The sequence below is a fragment of the Lycium ferocissimum genome, unplaced genomic scaffold (assembly GCF_029784015.1).
Source record: "Lycium ferocissimum isolate CSIRO_LF1 unplaced genomic scaffold, AGI_CSIRO_Lferr_CH_V1 ctg11, whole genome shotgun sequence".
In the NCBI taxonomy this organism is placed as follows: domain Eukaryota; kingdom Viridiplantae; phylum Streptophyta; class Magnoliopsida; order Solanales; family Solanaceae; genus Lycium; species Lycium ferocissimum.
In genome coordinates this window covers 186,022-211,343 of record NW_026713599.1, presented here as the reverse complement: position 1 = coordinate 211,343, position 25,322 = coordinate 186,022, and the positions used below count along the sequence as shown (strand labels likewise).

At 34.4% G+C, this 25,322-nt stretch overlaps 3 protein-coding genes across 5 annotated transcripts; all 3 read left to right on the top strand.

Annotated features, from left to right (window-relative positions):
* The first annotated feature begins 1,589 nt into the window (after positions 1–1,589).
* On the top strand, positions 1,590–6,594 carry LOC132041660 (sm-like protein LSM36B). Its single transcript, XM_059432369.1, has 4 exons — positions 1,590–1,747; positions 4,712–4,841; positions 6,046–6,159; positions 6,252–6,594. The coding sequence occupies exons 2-4, from the start codon at positions 4,727–4,729 to the stop codon at positions 6,296–6,298; spliced, it is 276 nt and encodes a 91-aa protein (XP_059288352.1). The 5' UTR covers positions 1,590–1,747; positions 4,712–4,726; the 3' UTR covers positions 6,299–6,594.
* Positions 6,595–7,092: 498 nt separating this feature from the next.
* On the top strand, positions 7,093–14,833 carry LOC132041665 (phosphatidylinositol 4-phosphate 5-kinase 6-like). The gene is made up of 11 exons (XM_059432376.1): positions 7,093–7,953; positions 8,163–8,265; positions 8,353–8,425; positions 9,340–12,114; positions 12,441–12,608; positions 12,693–12,858; positions 12,943–13,059; positions 13,303–13,496; positions 13,616–13,746; positions 13,897–13,975; positions 14,237–14,833. Exons 4-11 carry the CDS (start codon positions 10,955–10,957, stop codon positions 14,529–14,531), a joined length of 2,310 nt encoding a protein of 769 aa, XP_059288359.1. The 5' UTR covers positions 7,093–7,953; positions 8,163–8,265; positions 8,353–8,425; positions 9,340–10,954; the 3' UTR covers positions 14,532–14,833.
* Positions 14,834–15,918: 1,085 nt separating this feature from the next.
* On the top strand, positions 15,919–24,245 carry LOC132041629 (UDP-glycosyltransferase TURAN). 3 transcript variants are annotated; one of them, XM_059432327.1, is made up of 17 exons: positions 15,919–16,091; positions 16,163–16,272; positions 18,144–18,177; positions 19,463–19,518; positions 19,625–19,765; positions 21,179–21,327; positions 21,425–21,514; positions 21,607–21,673; positions 21,753–21,816; positions 21,905–22,004; positions 22,403–22,563; positions 22,655–22,765; positions 22,842–22,903; positions 23,000–23,052; positions 23,175–23,250; positions 23,498–23,626; positions 23,739–24,245. In XM_059432327.1, exons 1-17 carry the CDS (start codon positions 16,085–16,087, stop codon positions 23,760–23,762), a joined length of 1,434 nt encoding a protein of 477 aa, XP_059288310.1. In that variant the 5' UTR covers positions 15,919–16,084; the 3' UTR covers positions 23,763–24,245. The 3 variants fall into 3 exon arrangements, with proteins under 3 accessions (XP_059288310.1, XP_059288309.1, XP_059288311.1); XM_059432326.1 differs by having other exon boundaries at positions 21,890–22,004; XM_059432328.1 differs by lacking the exons at positions 15,919–16,091; positions 16,163–16,272 and adding an exon at positions 16,884–17,637 and having other exon boundaries at positions 21,890–22,004.
* The last annotated feature ends 1,077 nt before the right edge of the window (positions 24,246–25,322 follow it).

The window sequence follows — 25,322 nt, the reverse complement described above, 5'->3', positions numbered from 1 at the left end:
ACGAGATGTTGTATCCGGAGGGGGACAAATCGAAAGATTATCTACTGGATCAATAGATTTGCTTTGCATGCTTGAATCTCTCGTTAAGAAAGTGAGATATCCGCGCCCCTCAATAAGATATTTTTATTTCTTCATTTTATTTTTCAATTGTAATTGTAATATTATTGTATTATCACCAACACTTTACTATTTCACCATAATTTTTGAATTTTGATAGTCAGGTAAATCACGTGCGTGACAGAACTTGCCACATTACTGATTCATGTGTGCCGATATCTCAACATTAATTAATGTGTACATTAACAGTATGTCAAAGCCACTGTAATAAGGCTCTTTTTGCTGCAGAATTTAACAGGCATAAATCATCAACCATAAGATGGAAAATATTGTTTTACGTCTATGTGATATTCATCCAAATTAAAGCAAGTCTTAATAATTGGTTCACGGACTAGTTCGAGACATATTTACCCCTTCTTAATTAGTTCTTACTATGATAAAGCAGGGAATGTATACCTTACGGTACGTAGAATCTGATTTATTTTTTGAGTGATAGTGAAAAAGTGATCGAATTTTTAAATTATCGTAAGACCTTTCATAAAATTCCTTCAAATGAAATATCACAAGCTAATGTAGTTGAAGTACTGATCATAATCTTGGATGTGCCACAAATCATTTTCTTCCGTATATAAAAACTTAAATTTGTAATCCGTCCTAATTTATTTGACGGTATTTCTACTTTAATATGTCCTAAAAAGAATGACAATTTTATCTGATAATTATAAAAAATTTCATTTTAAGTAGTAATTACATATGACCAATAAGTTGTGGGAGTCTTGGAGCAATTTTTCAAGGCACATTATGGTAAATGCTATTATAAGATCACTTAATGCAAATATATTTTTTATATTTCAAAATCAAACACTTATGCCCTTTAGATTATGAAAATCCTACATATATGCCTATTGTTTTTCAGATAGAAACACTTAACATGCGTGAAAAATGAAAACATATGTTATTCAGATTAATACAATAACAACATACCAAATGTAATCTCACAAGTGGGGGCCTGGGGAGAGTAGCATGTATACATACCTTAATCCTACCTATGTGAGGTAGAGAGAGTATTTTCAGTAGACCCTCCGCTCAAAATGTTATTCAAACTAATAATTGTATAAAATTTTCATAATATAGAGAATATTCTAAGTGATGGACGTTCAAAAATATGAAATATATTTACCGAGTAATATTATAGAGTGTTTAGATATTGAGGATTTATACAGTTGATATCAAATTAACTTGGGATTGAATCATAGTTATCATTTGACTTTATTAGTTATCGTTTGACTTTATTTCATGCTTTTACAACGATAACCAAAACTTTAGGGGTCAAAACTTTGAAATACATGAAGTATATTTTCCGTTGAGTAACATTATAAATTGTTTAGACATTGAGGATTCATACCGTCAATACCAAACTAACTTGGGATTGAATCGTAGTTATTGTTTGACTGTATTTAGTAACGCATTAAAATATTTGTCACATTAACTTAACTCATATTTCACAACAATAACCAAAACTTCAGGGGGTCAAATATACAAGTGACATCTTTTGGACTGTAAAGAGTCCCATCCTATAAACCCAAATAACAAATCATTATTCAACGAAATCAAGAATTCAAAACCCTAGCTCTTCAAAGTTTCTTTCTTCTTTAATTTTTCAACTTTGCTAAAGATTCATTTCTTTGAGGTATTTTTCTATATGATTTGCTTTAATTTTCTGATGTGTAATAATATGTAAATTTTGTTTCTTTTTTCTCTTAACTTTACCCAATTGCTATGGTTTTCTGTACTTGTTCTCTTTAAATCGCTACTATATGCTTTAATATACAAAGCCCATGTTGCATTATGTGTTTCTGATTTGGGTTTCTTGTTTCACATTTTTTACTTAGGACAAAACTCAATAATTCATTGTTTATTGCTCTTTTTTTTTTTTTTTTTTAAAGAATGAAGCTTTGTTAGTTTTTCAAGAATTAGAGGGTTAATTTGCTCTTGTTATACTTTATTTTTATAGAATATGCTCCATAATACAAAACTCATGTTGCATTATGTGTTTCTGATTTGGGTTTTAAGTTCCACTTTTTTTACTTAGGACAAAACAAAACAGTTCTTTGTTCTTTGTTCATTGTTTTTTTTTTTTTTTTTTTTTTTTTTAAAAAAAGAATGAAGCTTTGTTAATTTTTTGAGACTTTTCAAACATAAAAGAAATCCTTATAATATATATATATATAGAATGAGGGTTAATTGTGCTGGTTTTGCTATAAATAGAATATGATCCATATAAAAAACCCATGTTTCATTCTGTGTTTCTGATATGGGATTCGTGTTCCATATTTTTTACTTTGGACGAAACACAATAATTCTTTGTTCATTAAAAAAAAAAAAAAAAAAAAAAAAAAAAAAAGGAATGAAGCTTTTTAAAATTTTTAAGAATTAGAGGGTTAATTTTTTGTGTTTCAGAATTTGGGTTTCTTGTGTTCCACTTCTTTTACTGACAATACACAACGATTCACCGCTCATTGGTTCTTTTCTTTATTAATTTTGAGAAGTTGTTACTTTAACAGAATTAGAGGGTTGATTACCCAGGTTTTGCTCTATTTTTTAATTTTTTTTCTATAGGGTATTCTAGTTTTACTCCTTTTTTGGTTTTGTATTTTTTTTTTCTTGGAGCTGATTGTAATGTAAAGAAGTTGAATAACCTTAGAAAAAGAACCGACTTTTACGCAAAAGTGCTAAATCTTGAAATTGCCGTTGCCAATCCCGCCTTGTAATACAAGCATTTGTCTCAGTTAAAGGAAGTTTCTCTTTTAATTGAGGAAAAGTTCTGGTTAAAAGTGTTAATTTGTGACTGATGGGAGGACAACAAATTTGAATCTAGAGACACATGAGCTGAGGAAGTGCACAAGCAATTATTAAAGACTTCTTTTTAAGTCAGCTCCTATTGTGCTATTTTTGTAACTTTCTTTTTTCTTTGGACAAGTAGGTTGGAGTTCATATGAGTTGAATATGGTTTGAATTTTCATGTAGTTCTGGTGGTTCAAACTCGCGTACCTAGTGTTTTTTAATCTTGTGCTGCAAGTATGTAGTTCACAAAATAGAGCAGTACGTTAAGGGTGGTGGGTGTGCCTTTCACTGATGGCAACAGCTTTTTATACCTACTCGGTGTTGAGTTTATGTTAAGACTCTTTCTAGAAGATTATCCTTTGGTTTACACACCTGGATTATGTTCTGGTTTTAGGCTGATGTCATCATATAAAGTACTCTGTATGTCCTAGACTATTTTAGGCTACTTTGAGCCTTAGTGTGGATTTAAGATGTTAGGATTTCATGAAATGACTTTCCTATAATTCATCTCCCTTCAATGTTGATTGAGTTGGTATCTACCTGAAAAGTCAAAACCTGGTAACTGGAAGTCTTTGTATTGTGAGATGTCCACCTCCAATATAGTGTATGCATTTAGGTCTCTCCTTTAAGTCGCTTTGATTCACTGGTGAAAGATAAGATCCATTTTTAAATTAACTTTAGTTTGTAAAGTCGTTTGAAGTCTGGAGCCTTTACCTATATAAAGAGATATTTCGCTTCTTTGTAATGAGCTCATTTAGCTATATCATATAAAAATGTTCTTTCTATACTTCATGATCCATTAGAATAGTTTTTTAGTTCCTTGTAATCTCTTACAGCCAGGTTACATTTATCTACTGCTTTAAGTCATTAGCTATGCTCTAGAGTTCCCTCTTAGTGAGGTGTATATCAGAAAAATGCAAGCTCATGCAAGTCTTGATCTTCTTCTACGGTATTTGTAGTTGGTTCATAGATGATACAATAACAACATGCCCAGTGAAATCCCACAATTTGGGGTCTGTTTTTTTTTTTGGGGGGGGGGGGGGGAAAGGTTTGGTGTACGCAGACCTTACCCCTAGGGAGGCTGTCTCCGAATAGGTCTTGAAAATATTAAAAACCAAAAAGGTGAGCTCGCAGGGTATCAGGGTCCAGGAAAAACCAGCGCTTGAATCCCTTCTTGCTAAAGTTGAACAACTCCACATGTGGAGCATGGTGTACATGCCTGGCAAGGACGTAGGCAGTAAATTGGTTTTATGCTCTATTTACTGAACAAAATATTCACCAGGCTCCGCATGTTGAGTTCTTTCAACTCTCGTGAGGGCAGATTTTGTGTATGATAGCTTCTGGTCCTTATACCACTCAAATTTAAAAGGATACCTTCTCCAGTAATGTGCTTTAGAAGCCCATTTATACTCGATGGCAGGACCATAGAAAAACTCTGAAATATAATCATCTAATGGTTGAATTAGGACACCTATAAACTGCAAAACAAATGTTAGTTGGAGACTCTAGGAAACCGTATGTCACAGTTGGTTACAATCACATTTCAGTTTTGAGAGCCTGATTTTAAATCAGAAAATGCAATTATCCCTTTAAAAAATTTTTTTGACGACCTATCCCTTTAAAATTCTTGCAGGGGAAAACCTAGTGGTAGGTGGTTGCTGCATTCTGATGCGTCAAATTTCTTTACAATGTTTATACTGTTAACTGCGGTCCCTTGTGTCAAACTACTTTACCGTTGCTTGCGTAGTATGGTTGTATACCTGGTTTTTTAAGACCAAACCTGATAATTTGCTGCTTTTGATATGTACAGAATAAGTAAGTGAAAATGAGTGGAGCAGGAGAGAAAGGATCAACGACCACTAAGACTCCGGCAGATTTTCTGAAGTCTATTCGTGGACGACCTGTTGTTGTTAAATTGAACTCTGGTGTTGACTATCGAGGTTAGTCACTCTGATTTGCTTCTGTTTTTTCTTTTGCACTTACTGTTCTCTTGCTTATGCATTTTGTTTGTATATACTTCTGTACTCAATAACATGATGAAACTCTAGTGTCATGTATAAGAGTGACAAATGTACTGATCATTGCCTATTCTCACCTCAGGCTTTGTTTTTGGACATCTAAATAATTTACTAACAGAGCAGCAGCTGAAATAGTACTTTAGATTTAATTTTTGACATATAAAGGAAGTTTGATTGTTGTGAAATTAATTGTAAGGGCTTGTTTGGACATGATATTTTTTTTTTTGGACATGATTTTTTTTTTTTTTTTTGGTTTTTGCTTTTTTCAAAGTATTGTTTGGTTATACATTGGAATGGATTTTTGGTTAATTGTTGAATATGAGCGAACCCCCTGGGGAAACTTCAACTTTTTCTCAGGTTAAATGCATGTCCAAATACAACTTCAACTTTAAAAACTCTTATTTTCAAGTTTCAACCAAATTTGTGTTTAAACGCCTATTAATTGTAGTATCCTGTCATTTCAAATAATTACAGCTCAGTTTGTGTTATGTAACTCACCACATTTATAGACTAAACTAAGCACTCAACCAATTTATATGTGTAATAAACATCTTAGTGGTAGATGTTGTAATGGTTTCTGCTTTGTAGTAACAAATTGTTGTAAATTTTCTGAAAAGCTGTTCTTGATGTTGTATCTGTAACATACGCTCTGGCAGCGAAATTAAGGGAAAGTGTTTCTTCATCTGACATTCCCTCTCATTCTGAAGTGTTTCTTCATCTGCCATTCCCTCTCATTCTCGTAACAAAAAAAGCTGGCTTTGTGCCCCAGCTATCGCTTTTCTTGGGAAACCAAAAGAGCTATGCAAGGGCTTGTTGCCCTGATACCAGTGCATGTATAGTTTGAAACTTATCCACCTATTTATCTAATCCACCACTCCTGTAATATCTACTCGCCAACCACTCCAACTTCTTGCGTCTTTAGGCTTAGCCCGAGAAAGCGCTGCATGTGTGCATCTTTAGGTGGATGTTTTTCTTGAGAAAATAAATACACTCTACCTAAAACCTCTCTGCTAGCCTTCAGTTTCTTTGCAAATCGCTTATCATTTTCTTCAGGTGGTAGTTCTTCAAAATGCAGGAGGACAAACTTAGTTCAATTACATTCTAAGGTTGTTATTGCACGGTGCAGGTATCCTTGCCTGTTTAGATGGATACATGAATATAGCAATGGAGCAAACAGAAGAATATGTTAATGGACAATTGAAGAACAAATATGGTGATGCCTTTATACGAGGAAATAACGGTAAGCAAAAAAAACTAGTTACCAACCTTTGATTAGTGTACTTGTGCCTCCAAATATCAGAAGGTAATATTAAAAAATTTCTCTGCTTGCAGTGCTTTACATCAGCACATCGAAGAGGACTCTCGGGGAGGGAGCTTAAGATCGAGCATACGAGTGATCGGCCTTAGTTATCCTGGCCGTTTTTATTGTGTAACTGGCCTTTCTCAACTTGTCCGTGAAGTTTCCTCTGGATGTTGTAATTTGTGTAGGTTTTGGTAGATCATGGATGTTATCTTAATTGCTATTTCTTTAGTGAGTCAATGTCATTTTTTTTTTCCATTGCCAAGATCAAGAAATGGCATCCTTTAATGGTGGATCTGAACATCTGTTAAGCAGTTTTATCTTGACTTTATTTTGGATAATAGATGCATATAAAATTTACTAGCCTTTGAATCACCTAAATTGTGACATTGCAAAAACTTACTAGCATATTTTTTAATTATTCTCAATGGCAATGCATTTTAGCAAGTTGGAATATCAACTAAGTTTGGCATCTGTATAGAAAAAATTTAGAATCTAATGTAGTGTTGGTACTGCAAGAAATCATATTCTTTCTTGTTAGAATAATAAAATATCGAACTGATTTTCTTTGCATTGAAGGCAAGTATTTTCATTGTTTAATTCCAAATTTAAAACAGTTCTTATGCTAATAAAAGAAAGTCAAGTGAGTCCAAATTTGCATGAATTTTGTTGTTTCTCTAATATTTTTTTGACTATTAATTAATCATTCATTCCTTTAGGGATCATCCAGATAATTCTCTGATAATGGCTGGAAAATTTTACTCACGTTAGGTGCATGTTATAATTCTCCCTCCGGATCAAAAAAAGAGTCCACTTGGCTTTTTTTTCTTGGATTAAAAAAAGAGTACACTTAGCAAATCAAGAAAGAATTAATCTTATTTTTTCATATTTGTCCCTATTAAGTGTTATATGATTAAATTCCAATGCCTATTTAATTAGGGGTAGTTTAGTCCAATTACCTATTTTTGTCTAGCAGTTAGTATGTTCTTAAGAGGTGTGCAAATGGTTAAGTGGACTCTTTTTTTTATTCGGAGGGAGTACTAAACAGTAGAAAAATTATTTTTCTAAGAGGATGCAATTGTAGGAAGCTCTATTAGCGAATGCAATTTCCCGCCTATTAAGATGGATCATGCCCTGCTGCTTGGCTCAATCTAATAAAATAGATAATTAGATGTCTATTTCTACTTATCAGCAAGAGTAACTCAGTTAGTTGAGCACGGAATTTCCATAACGGATGTCTTAAGTTCGACACCCGAAAGATAGTGATGCAGTTCCCTTGTCATAAAAAAGAAAGATGTCTATTTCTACTTGTTTTAGTTTGATATCCCTTTTGTGGTTTATACTTTTAACATTCGTTTAAGTTTTTCAAAATTATTTTTTCGTTGATTATGTTAAGTATTTGAAATTTTGTTAAGTTTATTAACTTAATCATGCAGCTATAAGAAAAAACTTGGTACATAGAATAATGCATGGTCATATAAAACAAAAAATCTCAATAGATATACATTTTCAAAGTTATTTAGAAACTTCATGAGAAGTTTTGCCCATGACTTAAGGAATATATCTATATACCCTTCCTACCTTCCAAGTCTCATTTCACATCCAAATAGAACTTTTGCAAAGTGTGTGTGTGTATATATATACACACACCCCCCATTGTCAGCTTATATTTTTCTTAATCTCCAAATATGGTCTTCAAAAAAATTGGTGAAGCCATCTCGACAATTTTCCTCGGTCTGATTTTTTTTTTCCTTTAATTCTTTGGTATATAGTCATTCGGTATTTGCATTTACTGATCCAATTAATCCAAATACATCATATAGGATCCATTAGAGGAAAAAACGCTCCCTACTAAGAGTTTAATCATATATTTTAAAGATTTTTTTTTTTTTTTTTTTTTTTTTTGTATTCTTTTTCATTGTGTTTTGTAATTTATTTTGCAGGAAGAGAGGAGATGGTTGATGGTGAACTTCTAGAACTATGCTATAACAAGTATTTTAGAGAGTCGGTGGCTGATTTTTACCAGGCAATTTGCCAAACAGTCGAGTAAGATAGTTATCCATATTACTTAAATTTATTATAATGTGATGTATTATACTCTAATTTCTTACAGTTTCTTTTTTCCATCTGTAGAGAAATTAATAGAAGGCAGGGGAGGACGCAGTTCAGGATTCCAAGCACTACAGTAATAGAGCGAATATACAAAGTGCGTAATTTTATATTTTAGAATATCTTCTCTATTTTTTTTTCTTCATTATTTTGTTGGTTTCATTTTATCCCTGTCTAGAAATTTCATAACATAATTTGGTCCGGTTCATTTTATCTCTTTTTGTGATTTTGTTGTTATAGTGGGTAATATTTTGAGGTTTTATAGTTATAGCGAGTACGATTTTGTTATTTTAATATATCAAAAATTATTTGGTTGCTTTATTCTTATAGTGGATAAAATTCGGCTTTGAAATGTGACAAAAGATAGTTTCAAGGGTTAATAACACTTTTGGTCACTCAGTTATTGGTAAATCCTGATTTTAATCTCTATAATATCTAACTAAGCACACTAAGCTTTCCATTGATTGAATTGTGCACTTTTGATTCTATTGCTTGTGAATGTTCACAACTTTACCTTAAGTATTAACCACTCCATCACGTCTTATATTAGATTTATACCGTTACTTCCTATTTGATGGTAATGTAATTATATAATAGTCAAATATAACATTTTTTCTACATGAAGGAATTAAAAACCCACATTTTAATTAATTAAAAGTTAAATATGTTAACTAATATATATTTAAAATAAAAAACTGAATGCTGAATCATTACTCAAAATAATGCAAATACTAAATCTTAATTAATTATAATTTTGAAAATGCCTTTTTTTTTTTTTTTGTTGTTGCAAAAGCTCTTCTTATGCTAAGTTTGTTCGTTGTAAATAAAGCTCATTTATTTTAAATGTGACAAAAATAGTTCTCTACTTAATTATTACAGTGAGTAAAATTCAATGATCATACGGGAAATTTAATTACCCTACATCATTACTCAAAATAATGCATGAACTTTACTTGATTAAAACTAAATCCATTTGCTGATTCCTTTTTTTTTTTTCTTTTTCTTTCGCAGAAGCTTAAAATTAATGAAAGAACAGAATTGACAAAGGAGAAAGTTCAACAAATTATACGTGAACTCACTCATGAAACTGGAATTACTGGTTTGGGAGTAACAGACACATTATTTTATTTATTTGGAGTACCAGCCACAGCATTACTCATCAAGCAAAGAATAAAGCCACAAGCAATTTCTGATAATGTTTTTATTCCTGGTGTTACTTCTGCTACTGTACTTGTTCTTTCTAAATTCAATAGGATCTAAGAATTAATTCGTGAAAGTAATTTATTTCTTGAATTGCAATGATTATGTACTTAAGTTTTATCCAATAACAGTGTAAAATACGTTTAGACATTCCAGTAGCCTATGCTGTAATTCCAGGTAAATCTCTGTGACTAGTTACATAAAAAATGGTTAAACTTCTAAATCCCAACCTTGTTCGCTTATTTCGTTACATAAAGGGTCTCCTGAAACGTTAGTTTGGAATATAGAGTGAGAACCTGTTATAATCAGTTAAATTAATGATGTAAAGATTCTTTATACTGGTATGTAACTTAATTCGGTTAACAAATGATAATATGCATGTCAAAGACCTGCAGCCGTATATGTGTATCGTATTTGGTAAATGTTTAAGCTGGTATTCATCGAGAGTACTTTTTAGAAAAATTGAAAAAATTCTGCTTTTGTTTAATTATTGGTACCTACAAACGCTTTGAAGATTGATGAATGTGTTATTTCTTTCCATTCTTTAGTTAGATATATTGTAAGTGTAAAAATGTTTTATACGATTATATCATCATTAATTAGGCAGTTTCAAGAGAAGTTGATCTCCAAATATGGAAAAACTAGATAACACTAAACTCTCTCATCCCTCCAAATGTCATAAAGCCTTCAATTTCTTAGCTGTTTTAACGATAATTTTAGCTGAACAAGTCTTACCTTTGAACCATCCAAATAACATAAAAAATGAAAAGAAAAAAGAAACAACTTGCTTGACCCAAAATCTGTACAAAAAAAAAAATGCTCATACATACATATGATGCACAACTTATTCTTATTCTAATAATTTTTTCAATAAAATGGTCCATCCACTAGTTGATTGTCCTTCCAATTACACAATATTATTTTCTGATTAATTAGACTATACTAGGCCCCATTTTGACCAGCACTTCACATGTTTAAGTCCTTATTATCCCACAAAATAGATTTTCTAGATATCCCATCATATTTTAAACTCCAAAAAAATAAAAAAGGAAGACAAAAAGGATTTAAAAATACATTTCTTTTGTTTGGGAAAAATGGTCAAAATATAGACAAAGAATGTGAATGTACTTGGTTTCTTTTGTTGTCTCCTTCATTACATCAGAAAGTAGGAAAAAAAAAAAAAAAAAAGGAAAAGAGAGAGAGCTAACAAATAGGAGCAAATAGAGAGAAAGAGAAAAAGAGAGATTAATTTTTTTATCTAATTTGCATGTCCATGCATGATCATGATCAACATTACATTTTGTCAATGAAAAAACAGATCAAATCCATCAACTTTTTCACTAGTTTCTGATCAACATATACCAAAAAAAATGTCGAAATCCATGTCAAGATCAAGAAGAAATTGAAAGGGAGATTTTAATTTATCATGAAGGCGTGGGAGGCAACAATAAGGATAACACAAGCTGCAACAAGGAAACGTGCCAACACGATTTTCGGTACACAAGTTCCATCACAAACAGAGGAAGAAAATGATCAAGAACAGCGCGAGGACATTGAAGATCACGCGAATGGAGAAATTTTCCATGCAGAGAGGTTTCTCCCAAATGGTGATTACTATAGTGGCTATTGGCTTGACAATTTCCCTCATGGACAAGGTAAGTATTGGTGGACAGACGGGTGTATGTACGTTGGAGATTGGTTTCGTGGCAAAACGATGGGGAAAGGGACGTTTAGTTGGCCCTCAGGTGCAATGTACGAGGGGAATTTCAAGTCCGGATTTATGGATGGAGATGGAACCTACACGGGGCCTAATGGCGATACGTATAGGGGTTGTTGGGTGATGAATTTGAAACATGGACATGGCGTTAAGGAGTACGCGAACGGGGATTGTTATGATGGGGAATGGTGTAGGGGATTACAAGAAGGACATGGTAGGTATACATGGAAGAATGGGAATTACTATGTTGGTGAATGGAAAAATGGGACAATTTTTGGTAAGGGTAAAATGTATTGGACTAATGGAAATGTTTATGAAGGGAATTGGGAAGATGGATTTCCTAAAGGAAATGGAACATTTAGATGGACTGATGGGAGTTTTTATGTGGGAAATTGGAGTAAAGATCCAAATGAACAAAATGGTACATTTTATCCATCTGGATCATTGTTAGAAGGTGGAAATCTTGAATGGGATCCTCAACAAGTTTTCAACGTCGATTTGATAGAATGTACTATTTGTCCACCAGAGAAAGTTCCGATTTTGCCTTCACAGAAAAAACTTGCGTTATGGAGGTCATCTAAGGCAGTGGATAATAACATTAGGCCGAGGAGAATGTCACTGGATGGGAGAATAGACGCACCACCTGTCGATAGGGAATTTGGTAGAATTCGTTTATCGGATGTTGCTGGAACTTCTGCTAGTACTTCTTATAATTCGGATGATTCCGTGGTTGGCTTGCAGGATGCTGATGGATATTTATTAAGAGGAAGTCCTATTAGGATTCCTAAAGTTGTAAAGAGACAAGGCCAAACTATTTCCAAAGGGCATAAGAATTATGAGCTTATGCTTAATTTGCAGTTGGGAATCAGGTAGCAAATTTAACTTGTCTTTTTTGTCTAATTTCAAGGAATTATCTGCAAACTGAGAGATGTTATCTGTCTACAATCAAACTTCTATATAACAGCATCGTTTGTCACGATTTTTTTTGGCTGGTATAGAGAAATGTTGTTATAGAGAACATATAATATAACATAACGTAACATGATCGGTTCCATAGAGAACGTGGTTGTTATAGAGAGATCTGAATGTATTTCACAAAAAATATGCAAGTTTCTTTGTGTTTGTTGTTCATTTTCTAGGCTCGAATTTGTGTTTTTTCTTGTCTGACTTTTACTTGTGATGAAATTGTCGATAGAGTTTCAGTAGGACGGCCTGGTCCTCCTCCATCACTAGATCTCAAACCGTCAGCATTTGATCCTCGAGAGAAGTATTGGACAAGGTTTCCACCGGAAGGATCCAAGATCACGCCCCCTCATCCTTCTTGTGAATTCAGATGGAAAGATTATTGTCCAAAAGTTTTCAGGTAAGGCCTCATTCTGCTTACTTGTTGAAAATGATGATTTTAGACACATTGAAATTAGTGATTATCGATTATAATGTTTCCCAGGGCATTACGGATGTTATTCAAAGTTGATGCAGCTGATTATATGATATCAATTTGTGGTAATGATGCCCTCCGGGAGCTTTGTTCCCCCGGAAAAAGTGGAAGTTTTTTCTACTTGACAAATGATGATCGATATATGATCAAGACAATGAAGAAGGCAGAAACAAAAGTTCGTCTCTAAATAAATCAGCATTTTTTCTGCAAAGATCAATACTTCCCCTTCTGATTTTACTTGCCAATTTGGATATTTTAGGTGCTATTAAGGATGCTTAGCGCGTATTTCAATCATGTTAAAGCTTTTGAAAGCACCCTTGTGACTAAGTACTATGGCCTGCATTGTGTGAAGCTAAGTGGACCAGCACAGAAGAAGGTATTAGACATAAAGTACCATAACAAAAGTCTAATACAGTCAAATCTCTCTATAATGGCGTTGTTTGTCCGGATATTTTTTAGCTGCTATAGCTAGATGCTGTTATAGAAAACATATAATATAACATAATATGAAAATCGGTCTTAAAGAAAACTTGACCGTTATAGTGAAATGTTGTTATAGAGAGGTCTGATTGTAGTAGTTCAATATGAACACTTCCAATATATTCATCAATGGTTTTAGGTACGGTTCGTTATCATGGGAAACCTCTTTTGCACGAATTACTCAATTCATAGACGATTCGACTTGAAAGGGTCAACATTTGGAAGAATGACAGATAAGCCAGAATCAGAGATTGAGGCAACCACAACCCTTAAAGACCTTGATCTCAACTTCATCTTCAGGTTACAAAAAACATGGTTTCAGGAATTCCGAAGGTAAAAAATTTGAAACTCTTGACGTCTCATTCAAGTGTAAAATCAATATCAGTAAATGATTTCGCGACATTTATGTCTGTGTATTTCAAGGAAAAACTGAGGATTATTTTATTCTGCAGGCAAGTTGATAGGGATTGTGAGTTCTTGGAACAAGAGGGAGTTATGGACTACAGCCTTTTAGTTGGTATTCATTTTAGAGAAGCAGATAGTACTGAAGATCAGACACCTTCTGGTTCTAGAACACCAATTGGTTGGTGCTAATTTAATCAACACTTGAATTTTTCACCTTTTGTTTGGCAACATTCGCGTCTTTTTTGTTCCGTTCGCTGTCAATTTTCCTCAAAATTGTACATGACCAGTTTCAGATGAATCAAACATGAATCACTTGTCTTTGTTGCAGATAATGGAGACTCGGAAAATGAAACAGTTCCTCGTCTTTCTCGAGCTGATATGGATCAATTGCTTCTTGATCAGGCAGGGTAAGTTTTCATTCCCCTTATAAATCATCTAGTTATATGAACCATACTGCAAACAAGATAGCTAAACACATCTATTCAGAAACTTAGAAACTTTGGTCATAATCAATTGTCATACTTAATGTAACAGTTGTAATGGCAAAGTCACTAAACTATTTTTTGTCACACTAAAGTCAAAAAACTCTTTTTGTAACAGTAAAGTCACTAAACTAATTATTTGTAACTCCTATTTGTTGTTTCTTGATCTTTGGTCGAAAATTGCAGGTGGGCTAGCATAAAATTAGGAATAAACATGCCTGCAAGAGTTGAAAGGACAGAGAGGAAACCTACTGAAGCGGAGATAATTCAGCTAATCGGAGAACCAACAGGAGAGTTGTATGATGTGATACTGTTTTTCAGTGTCATAGACATACTTCAAGACTATGACATTACAAAAAAGCTCGAGCACGCATACAAGTCTATGCAATGTGATCCAAACTCGATATCAGCAGTCGATCCAAAGGCATATTCAAGGCGTTTTCGCGATTACATATTCAAAGTTTTTATAGAAGACAATTAACATGAAATTAATGCCTACAAATGAGAGGGCTTCAAGCTAGTATAGGACTGAGTGATATCTGTTTACTGTTTTTGGAGATTATTTGCAGTTGAAGCTTAGAAGAAGTGAAGAACATATATATACTCTTCCTTCACTGCATTTTCTTATCTTAAAAATCTCTTATTTTACTATAGGTATACACAAAATTCAGGATGAGTTACTATTGTATAGAAAAAGTTGTAACAGAAGCAACACAAATGTGACTTATAAGTTGCATTACTTACATATATGAAAATTGTTGTTTCAAGGTATTTGCAGGGAAGGATGAATTCTAATGTAGAATTAATTTGAATTTACCAAAGATTCCATGTACTAATTCATTTAAGCTCCTTAATTCTTCAGGGGTAGTATGGTTTTTTTCCGTTGATGTTCGGTACTCACTTTGGGCCCCACTATTCCAGATTCGTGGCGGAAAGTGTCAAATTGGAGGTAAAACGCTCCCTGCCAAAGGCGACTCCATTCTTAAAGCACAATCCCGAGACCATTGATTAGGGATGAAGAGTTACTACCTTCCGCCACAACCTTTGATGAATTTCGTATGGTTCATGAATATGTTTTGATGGTGCTTGTAATTTCCTAGTATGTGTAAGCAAAATATTCCATCCATGGAATGAATATTATACGCTACATTTTCTTCACCTTGAAGAGAAAGGCATGTTTTCTTCAAAAGTTTGACTATAAAAATTATAGGATGATATTTGATTTGGTAAAAGGAAGAGCAAAAAGTGAACTAAAAACAATGTTCAAACGATTAGATTGAGATTTTAGATTCTAAAATAAACTGTTGTCTTTTTATTTTTATTTTTTATCCCTGACATAATGTTTTGTTTCATATTATATCGTGTGTTTGTTACAAAGCTATTTTCTTGGAAAAAGTTCTCCTATTTTCTGTTAATAAGTGAAAATGATTTTTCAAAAAAGATATTCTCCCTCTGTTTCAATTTATGCGAATCTTTTTTTTCTATTAGTTCGTTGAAAAAAAAATGACCATATTTAAAATCAATTTACCATATTTAAAAACAGTTTACCATTTTGCAATGCTTTCCAGCCCCACGAAATATACGTGATTCATTTAACATTACAAATTTAAAAGTCCTTCTTCTTTTTTAAATTCCGTGCCTACTCAAATTAATGGGTTCACATTAATTGAAATTCGAAACTGAAGAAGTATATAATATTAATATAAGATTAACAAATTAGGACTGTTTCAATTAGATATTTCATATCAAAATTTATTATTATTATTATTATTTAAGTGTTAATTGAATCTAAGTGATATAAAATTTAGATTTAAGCATAATGACCTCCAAACCCCTATTTTTTGATGAAGAAAAAGAAACAGTTTATTTTCCACAAATTGAACAACTACCAAACAAGCCCCTAATTTCTTCACCTGTCTCATTGGATCTCCTTCTAGTGCTCCACTATCAGTGGAATGATTTATTACCTAACTATTTGGTTAACTGCTTTCTAAATTCAATTCTATTTCGAAAGTTTAATTTTGATTTGCAAGCATGTCAGGTACGTACCATATTCAATTCAATTACATTTTTATGATTATGATAATTAACACTGGAAACCGATGAATTTAGGTGAAAATGAAACTGGGATTCGGGCAAGTGGTAGGGCAGCAGTAGTGGTTCTAGGAGATATTGGACGTAGCCCTCGTATGCAATATCATGCTCTTTCCCTTGCTCGTCAGGTACCACACTAATCTATTAATTAAACGTAACCTTAACCTTTTTATTACTTATTATTATTTTCAGTGTAACAACAACAACGTACCCAGTGTGATCCCATAAGTGGTGGGTCTGGGACATGTGGTCTAGGGAGGTAGGATGTACGCAGACGTTACTTCTGTCTTTTAAGTGTAATATATATGTATAGTATGGTATGGTACGGTATGGTGTTGCATTGTACTGTATTAATGAACACAATGTTTGGATAGACTGTATCGTTTGTTGTGGTTTAATAACATTTGTATTGTTTGGTTTGACTGTATGGTACTGTATAATAACTTGTAAGTTTACTAAAATACCCTTAACTCTTAATTAGAAATTAGTTTATATATATATATAAATGAAACTCAGGTATAGGATAAAATAGCAACTTTAAAAAATAAGTAGGTGATGGGTGGGGGTGGTGGAGTTGGGTGGTTGTGGATGAGGGTGGGGGTGAGTGGTTGTGGGTTGGGGTTGGGTGGTGGTGAGGGGTAGTGGGTGGTGGTGGGGGTGGTGGGTGGTCCCACAAGTGGGGTCTGAGACTTGTGGTCTGCGTAGGTAGGATGTACTTACTTCTGTCTTTAAGTGTAATATATATGTATAGTCTGAATTTGAAATAGTGATGCTGATGATCCATCCTAATTAGTGCTTTTTTTTTTTTTTTTTTTTGCACATTTCTGAGGTTCTCTTATGAATTATGCTACTCCATCTGTTTCGATTTTTTTGTCTTCCTTTCCTTTTTAGTCCGTTAAAAAAAAGAATGCTTCTTTCCATTTTTTAGCAACTCTTTAATTCTAACTTTTCACATGGCATGTTTAAGACCACAAGATTAAACCTGGCTTTTTTGCACATTTTTGAGGTTCTGTTATGAATTATTTGGGTATAAGTTAAAGCATTAATCTCTGAACCTGAATTTAATTGTTTTTCTGGCTGATTGCTAAGTTCATGGTTTAATTAGCTAGAATAATGACTTTTAGCTATGAATTATGCTGATGATCTGGTTTTTGCACATTTGTGAGGTTCTGTTATGAATTATCTGGGTATACGTTTTAGCATTAATTCTCTGAACATGATTTTAGTCGTTTCTGGCTGGTTGCTAGGTTCGAGGTTTAGTTAGCTGGAATAGTGACTGTTAGCTATGAATTATGCTATTTACTTTTGATTAGTTCATGCTGCTTCCATTAGGAACAACATTTTCAGATTAAAGAAAATTTGTCAAACTCTCTGCAGTTGTAACTTCACTTTGAGTGCTATCCTTTTCGACGCTCAACACACATTGCTATCTGTTTGATGACTCTGATTAGGTGGTTAAACATGGAAGTGGAACAGAAGAAGAGTGTAAAGATGTGAATTTCTTTATTTATTTAAGCTTTTTTTTTTTTTTTTCTTTCGATCAATTCCTTTTTAGTTTTAAAAAGACTCCATCTTTATATTTATCGGTTTTGTCTTGATCCAAAATACTCTATCTTTGACATACTCTAAAACAGTCATTAGCGAGAGTTGTAGAAATCTTCTATGTGTTTACTGGTTCTTTTTTGGGTCTCAGACTCTCATCTTATTTATTTGAAGACTTCAAATGTGCTGTCGTGTATGTTACCGTTACTAATGTTATGTAGTATGATGGATGCATATTTGTTGTTGCAAGAGAGAATAGTAAAATATCTTGTCTGTATTAATAAGTGATTATATATGCAAGTGATGATGAGGAAACCGCCTTATGTTTTAGAATTAGTGGTTGAATATATGCAGGTGATGATGAGGAAACCGCCTTATGTTTCAGAATTAGTGGTTGATACACCTCATTGATCCAGGGCCCTTTATATTCTTATGTTTTCACTTATACCTTTTGCAGGCTCATCTAGAGGTCGACATTGTTGCATATGGAGGTAAGTAGTGTAACAACCCAGTTAAAATAGTTGCATATGTAGGTATGTTTGAATTATTGATAGGCATTGAGAACATAAATTGATTGTATAGTAGCAAAACCATATCTCATCTCTATCTTGGGAAGAAAACAACATATGTTCCTGTTTACGTTTCAATTTTAAAAACTAAATAAAAGAGCATGATACAAAAATTTGGTGTCAATTTTTAGATACAGAATTTTTTTATCAACAAAGTTGAAAGAAGTTAACTTGGGTATAATTCTGTTTGTGAGACAAAGGTTGAATGAAGCAGAATAAGCTGACAATGAAGGTTGAAGGAAATACGACTCAGGCACTTCAGGGTTGGGGAAAAGGGGTGAGCATGAGGACAACGATAGACTCTGGTAGGTTTTAGGGAAATGGCTGTGAGAGGGAGAAAAGACAAGGGTTGGGAGTTTGTAGGCAAAACAGTGGGGGTAGAATGGAGGCAGAGGTTGGTGGCATTTATTAAGGGCTTAAGCATGGAAGTGGACGGAGGCACGCCTTGGGTAGGAGTGGTTGAGTATTTGATTCATACACTATTTGGTTTAAAACCTTTATGTGAGATCCCATAATTGGCTAACCCTCCTGCCGGGACAAACACATCCCCAAGTCAAAAGATTTTCAAGAAAAGCCACGAAAAAGGGAATAAGAACAACAACATACCCAGTGTGGTCCTACAAGTGGGGTCGGGGGGGGGGGTAAGATGTACGCAGACCTTACCCCTACCTTTATGGGGTAGAGAGGCTGTTTCCGATAGACCCTTCGCTCGAAAGAAAAGACAGTGATGTGACAACAAATATCAAGATAAAAAGCATGGTATCAAGAGAAATATGGCTACAAAAATAGCACGATAAAAAGCTAAAAAAAGGGGGGGGGGGGGGGAATAAGAACAATAGGAGAAAATTTTAGAATAATGAAGTGAAAGAAGGTAAAGAAGCACTATTATAGGATTTTCTAGAGAAGATGAACGAATTTTATGTTCATTTTCTTAATTTTGTGTTCATTTTCTTTCATATGACTTTGTCCTAGAAAATATTGTTACATCACTGGCTCTACTTGTTCAATTTTTCTTCAGATTACTGTTCTTCTGTCAGTGGCATCTCAGAACAGTTTGAAAAGACGTGAAACCAAATTCCAGTCATTGTGCATAATTTTGTACTACTTGGCATAAGTGCTTGGATTAATTAACCAGGCTAAATCTTACAATTTTTTTTGACTTTATTCTGCCTGGTCTTTCTGATTTTCGTTTTTTAATCTTGAGTAGGTTCGGACCCTCATTCTGCTGTAAAAGAGCATAAATCTATTCACATCCATGAAATGGTAAGCGCTGAATTGTCTAGCTGTCTTTCTGGAATGAAATCTCATGAAAGACATCTTTTCGGCTGTGTGTGTGTTATTTGACTTCAACTATTTTTCTATCATGCAGACACAGTGGCCGTCAAACCCTAAAAGCTTGCCAAAGATACTCCGTCCTTTATTGCTCATATTTAAGCCATTGGTTCAGTTTGTTATGCTTCTATGGTATCTGTGTGTTAAAATTCCGGCACCTGATGTTTTCATAGTTCAGGTGAGTTATGAAGCTGTAGTTAGCTACTTGTCTTTATATCTGCTACAACTATGAAATATGTAGGTCTTTATGATAATTGCTGGCGATGTGGTGTATATTACGTCTAGTGTCTTTTATGTTTAAAAAAACAAAAAACGAAGAAAAACCAAGAAAAGATTAAACAGAAACATGAAGGGGTTGGAGTTACATATTGTTGCTATCACTCGGAGAGTTCTATGTGCATGTATGCACGTGTCCTTGGAGAAAATAGTGGATTAGAAACAATCTCCTCTTACCAACCTTGGTGCATACAGTTTTTGAAAGAATCTATTTTTGATCCACTAGGGTGCTTCAGGGTTTTGAAGTAAAATTACCAGTTAACAAGTCAGTTTCCATAATTCTATGCATGTATTATCTTTGTTCATTTCAGTATTCAGTTATTAATTTCAAATTCTTCATACTACATTCTGCAATTGAGTAAGTCTTTCTACTTCTTTTTTTTTTTTTTTCAAAATATTTAAGTAATTGGTATTTTGAGATGGTTTGGGCATGTGAGGAGGAGAGACACAGATGCCCCAGTGCGGAGGTGTGAAAGGTTGGCTATGGACGGTTTCAGAAGAGGTAGAGGTAGGCCGAAGAAGTATTGGGGAGAGGTGCTTAGACAGGACATGGCGCAGTTCCAGCTTACCGAGGACATGACCTTAGATAGGAGGCTATGGAGGACTCAGATTAGGGTAGAAGGCTAGTAGGTAGTCCCACGTATCCCGTCGTACTAGTAGTCGCAGTTTTGATCTTCATTTTCTTGTCCTTTGATTCGTGCAACTATATGTTGGTCCGTGTACCACAATTATCGTATTTATCTGTGGTAGCTACTGTTTCTGTTTTCTCATACTGCTTTATCATGGCTTTTTTGCTTTTGTTAGTTTCATTTTCGTATTGCTTTGAACTGTTTCTGCTTATCTGACCTTTTCTCATCATGTTTTCTCTTGAGCCGAGGGTCTTCCGGAAACAGCCTCTCTATCTTCCGAGATGGAGGTAAGGTCTGCGTACATTTTACCCTCCCCAGACCCCACACTGTGGGATTTCACTGGGTATGTTGTTGTTGTTGTATTTTGAGAGCCGTGCATTAAGATGAAGGCCTGCTTTTGCCCTCAAAATTAACTAGAACCCTTGTCAACACTGAGGTTCTTTTGTCATTGGAGCTTGAACTGCTGGTTCTTCCATGTTTTTCTAACATGCTCTATCTGGTGGGTGCTGAACTTGGATTTTTATTATGATCCACCCAAGTGCTTAAGGCATGTCCAATTAGTGGATTCCGCAGGCACAAAACTAAAGTCTTCATCACCGTTATGTTCAATGAGATGTTTAGATCACTTGATTTGGCATGCTTGAGCTTAATTATATCAACTAATGACAGCATTTCTCCTTTGGCAGAATCCACCATCTGTTCCTACACTGGTTGCTGTAAAATTAGCCAGCTGGATTAGACGTTCTGCATTCGTTATAGATTGGCATAACTTCGGATATACTCTTCTAGCATTGTCTCTAGGGAGAAATAGTCGGTTTGTGGCTTTGTATCATTGGTAATTTGTTCATCCTCGTAAGTTATAAACCTCCATTTGGGTTTAGCATCTGGTTTGTGAACTATGCAAGTAAAACAAAATTTGGATATCTGGACAGGATCGAAAAGCAATTTGGGAAAATGGCAAATGGTTCCTTGTGCGTGACAAGGGCAATGCAACATGAATTGGCTCAAAACTGGGGAATTAGGTAGGCCATTGAGCTACTTGGAATATCTAAACTTTCTGGTTTTCTTTATTTACCGACTTGTGCTTCATCCTTTATACTTTCTGGATTCTCAGTGCCACTGTTCTATATGATCAGCCTCCTGAATTTTTTCGACCCGCTTCCCTCGAGGAGAAGCACAAGGTGAATTATCTAAGTCCACAACAGAGCTTCCCTAAGATATACATACTTTACAATTTTAACCTTCAAGTTTCAATTGCAGTTGTTTTGTGGGATTGATAAGAGTCTGAGAACGCCTTACAGCCTTCAAGACTGTCTTAGCAATGGTACTATAATGTGAATTTCCATGTGATGTATTGTTTCAGATGAAGAATTGAAATGAATATGACATATTTGCAGAGGTTCTAACAACAGACGATGACAATCCTAATGTAACTCTATTTACAACTCAGACGCACACAGATATTTCCTTGAAGTGGAACAGACCAGCACTCATTGTAAGCAGTACAAGCTGGTGAGTTGTTTGTAAACTTAATTTAACATCCTATGGTGTTCCGGCACAGTGAACCTTGCATTTGTTTTAATCACACATTTTATCCTCGCCTCATGAGCTAACATTGGGGTTGAGTTAGGCCCAAGGTTCATTTCTTTAAGTACTTTAAACTTAATCACTATCGGTTCACTGCTTCTGAATATCAAGATATTATTGACGAAAGATGATTGGACTAAACAAGGACTAAACAAAAATCAAACGGACAATGGAAGAGTTCTGTCTCTTATTTGCACCACGTGCTGGAAAAGTTCTGTTTCTTATTTGAACCATGTGTTCATGCTCCGATTTCAAAATGCAAAGATGGTAAAACAGTTTTGGCTTCGGTGACAGCTACATGACATTATATTACTGGTTTTTAGGACTCCAGACGAAGATTTTAGCATTCTCTTAGAAGCAGCACTAATGTATGATAGAAGGGTTTCTGCATTACTGAACGAGGATGACTTGAAGAGGGAGGATGTTTTCTGGCAGGAAATCAAGGGTGGGAAGCAATACCCTAGGTTATTATTTATAATTACAGGTAACTGCTGCTCATGAGTCAAAGAGGGTACTTCTTATTTTGTTGGTTAACTTTGGCAGACATGTTTTTCTTACTTTGGGTTCTTTTGAAGGCAAAGGGCCTGAAAAGGAAAAATATGAACAGAAGATAGCAAAACTCAACCTTAAACGTGTAGCATTTCGTACTATGTGGTTGGAGCCAGAGGATTACCCATTGCTTCTTGGTATGAGCTACCAATCTATAGTCATCTTCTTGTCTTCACCTTAAAATTGTCTCAAATCCTTTGTTCCCTTGTATAGGATCAGCAGATCTTGGTGTTTGCTTGCATACTTCCTCTTCAGGGTTGGATCTTCCAATGAAGGTTTTGTTTCTACATTCTTTAAGAGCACAAGTCAATTTTTTCTCTGTCTATGCTTAAAACCTCTTAGTAGGCTTCATTCTTGTAATTTCCTTTTAGGTTGTGGATATGTTTGGCTGTGGATTACCGGTCTGTGCTGTTTCCTACTCTTGGTAAGATGCATGTATTCCCCCTTTTCATTTTCATTTCCCATGGCCTCCACATTTGGAAGTCTTTAAAAATTACATACTTTGAGAAGTTGCATGTTGACCCTTCTTCATTGTCCTTTAACAAGCATCAACGAGCTGGTCGAAGTTGACAAGAATGGCCTACTCTTCTCTTCATCATCGGAACTGGCAGATCAATTTATGGTAATCTCCTAAATTGACAAAAATGGACCTTCAATCTCCTCTTTCTTTGTTCTTCTATGTTTGTTTTACATTGTAGATTTAATTAGATTAAGTAGTTCACTAGATATTGCCACAATAAACATATCAAGTATTAATCCCCTCGAATGCTTTATGCTTCCTACTTGCATTAGCAATTCCTAGACAACCTGTGAGCTTACTTTCCTGAGAATATACTATCTTATTTGCTGAACTGTGAAAACCTGGGCAGATGCTGTTTAAGGGCTTCCCAGGTGAATGTGATGAGTTGAAGTCGCTGAAACAAGGAGTATTGGCAAGCAGATCTTCTGTTAATTGGGCAACAGAGTGGGAAGCAAACGCTAAACCCTTAATATCCAAGGCAAGTAGATGCTTGCACGTGTTTTTTGCATCTCTTGTCCTTCTTCTTAGTAAAATGGCTTTTCCATTGTCATGTATTTAGATGGGATCTAAACACACCATTCACTATGCAGGTTATTTTTGAGAACTCGAGCTGATTTTGAAGCAAAGATTTCAGAACTCCGGTGTCTATTACCCCCATCTGAGGAATCTTGGAAATTATATGCTCACCTAGTGTCATGCTGCAAGCCGAGAAACAGCGGGTCCCTGCTACTCCTCCTCCGTCCCCTTCCCGGCTCCACAGAGCAACCAATTTTTGCAGCTCTATTAGGATCATTAGTCAAAGATTTCTGTTTTTGTTTTGTGAAAACTGAGGTTGTACAGCTTTAGAAGTGGCCATAGCACTGTTGAGATTTCACTTGCCTTTACCTCTCTTCTTGTTCTTCTTAGTAGTTTAACATTGCTGTTGAGCAAAAGATATAGTATAACATTAGGGGAAAACAGGCCTGCAGCGTAGGTTGATTTACATGTTCCCAGAATACATTCTGTGTGTGTTGAACCAAGAAAAGGAGAGAAATAACTGATGTGAACACACTTAAATATCAGTGTTTGTATATCTGTTAGCAGGTGCATTACTCCAACAGCTTTAGTCTTGTTGCTATTATTGCTGTGCCTAAATGCAAACAATTGGTGTATCTTCACTCAATATTTCTGAAAATAGTATGATAGGTGATGTAATACATAGAATTAAAATAGGTTGTTGAAATAAATATAGAAGCTCTATGAAAAGATGGGTAATAATTACATCCGCCAAATGGTTTAATTAGCATTCATAAAGGATGAAATGAGAAAAGTTTGCTTGAGATGGTCTTTTTCATGTTTACGTAAACCTCCAAGTGCACCGCTCTATAAATGTAAAACCATGATCATTGAATATGTAAACACAAGACGAGGTAAATTTAAATTTACGTTGAGGAAATCTCATAAGACATATAATCTCTCATTCGCAAAACATAGAATACAAAGGAAGCACATGATCCATATTGGGGTTATCCAGCTAGTTGGAATTATGGCTTAATGTTGGTGTACTTATATTAAATTCTTGTCCGGTAGAAGGTCCTTTTGCTCCTGCTAAAAGATTTGTCTTTTTTGGTAGATAAAAGGATTAGAGAACTCCAAATGATTGAGTATTGGAATGATATATTAACACGTGTAAAGTCAGACTCGACCATTTTTTGTAAAGATTAGCCATACCAAAAAAAAAAGATAAAAATTCCTGTGTTGTTTGGATAAATTAGCCCAAACACTACAGCTATTCTTCCAAGCACCCTTTTAAAAAAAATCCATTTTGAAAAAATAATAATTTGAAAACAGTTAAATTTTAGAAGTTTGGCCAAATAATGAGTTATTTAGGACTAGTTTGGCCATGAGAATTTTTCACTTTTTCCGGAAATTTTTTTCACTTTGTTTAAAAAACAGTGGTTGATCATGAAAATTCCAAATACAACTAAAACCCTGTTTTCACTTTCTTTTCACCTTTTTCACTTTGTACATTTAAACAGTCAATTCTTTGCAAAAATTATAACCTAACATATCTCCATCTTTAACTCTAACTTCAAAATTCTAAAAAAAAAAAAAATGGTTTTCATGAACAAACGGCTGCTTTGCCTCAATTGGAGAACTAGAAGTTTGGCCACACAATGAGTTATTTAGCCTTA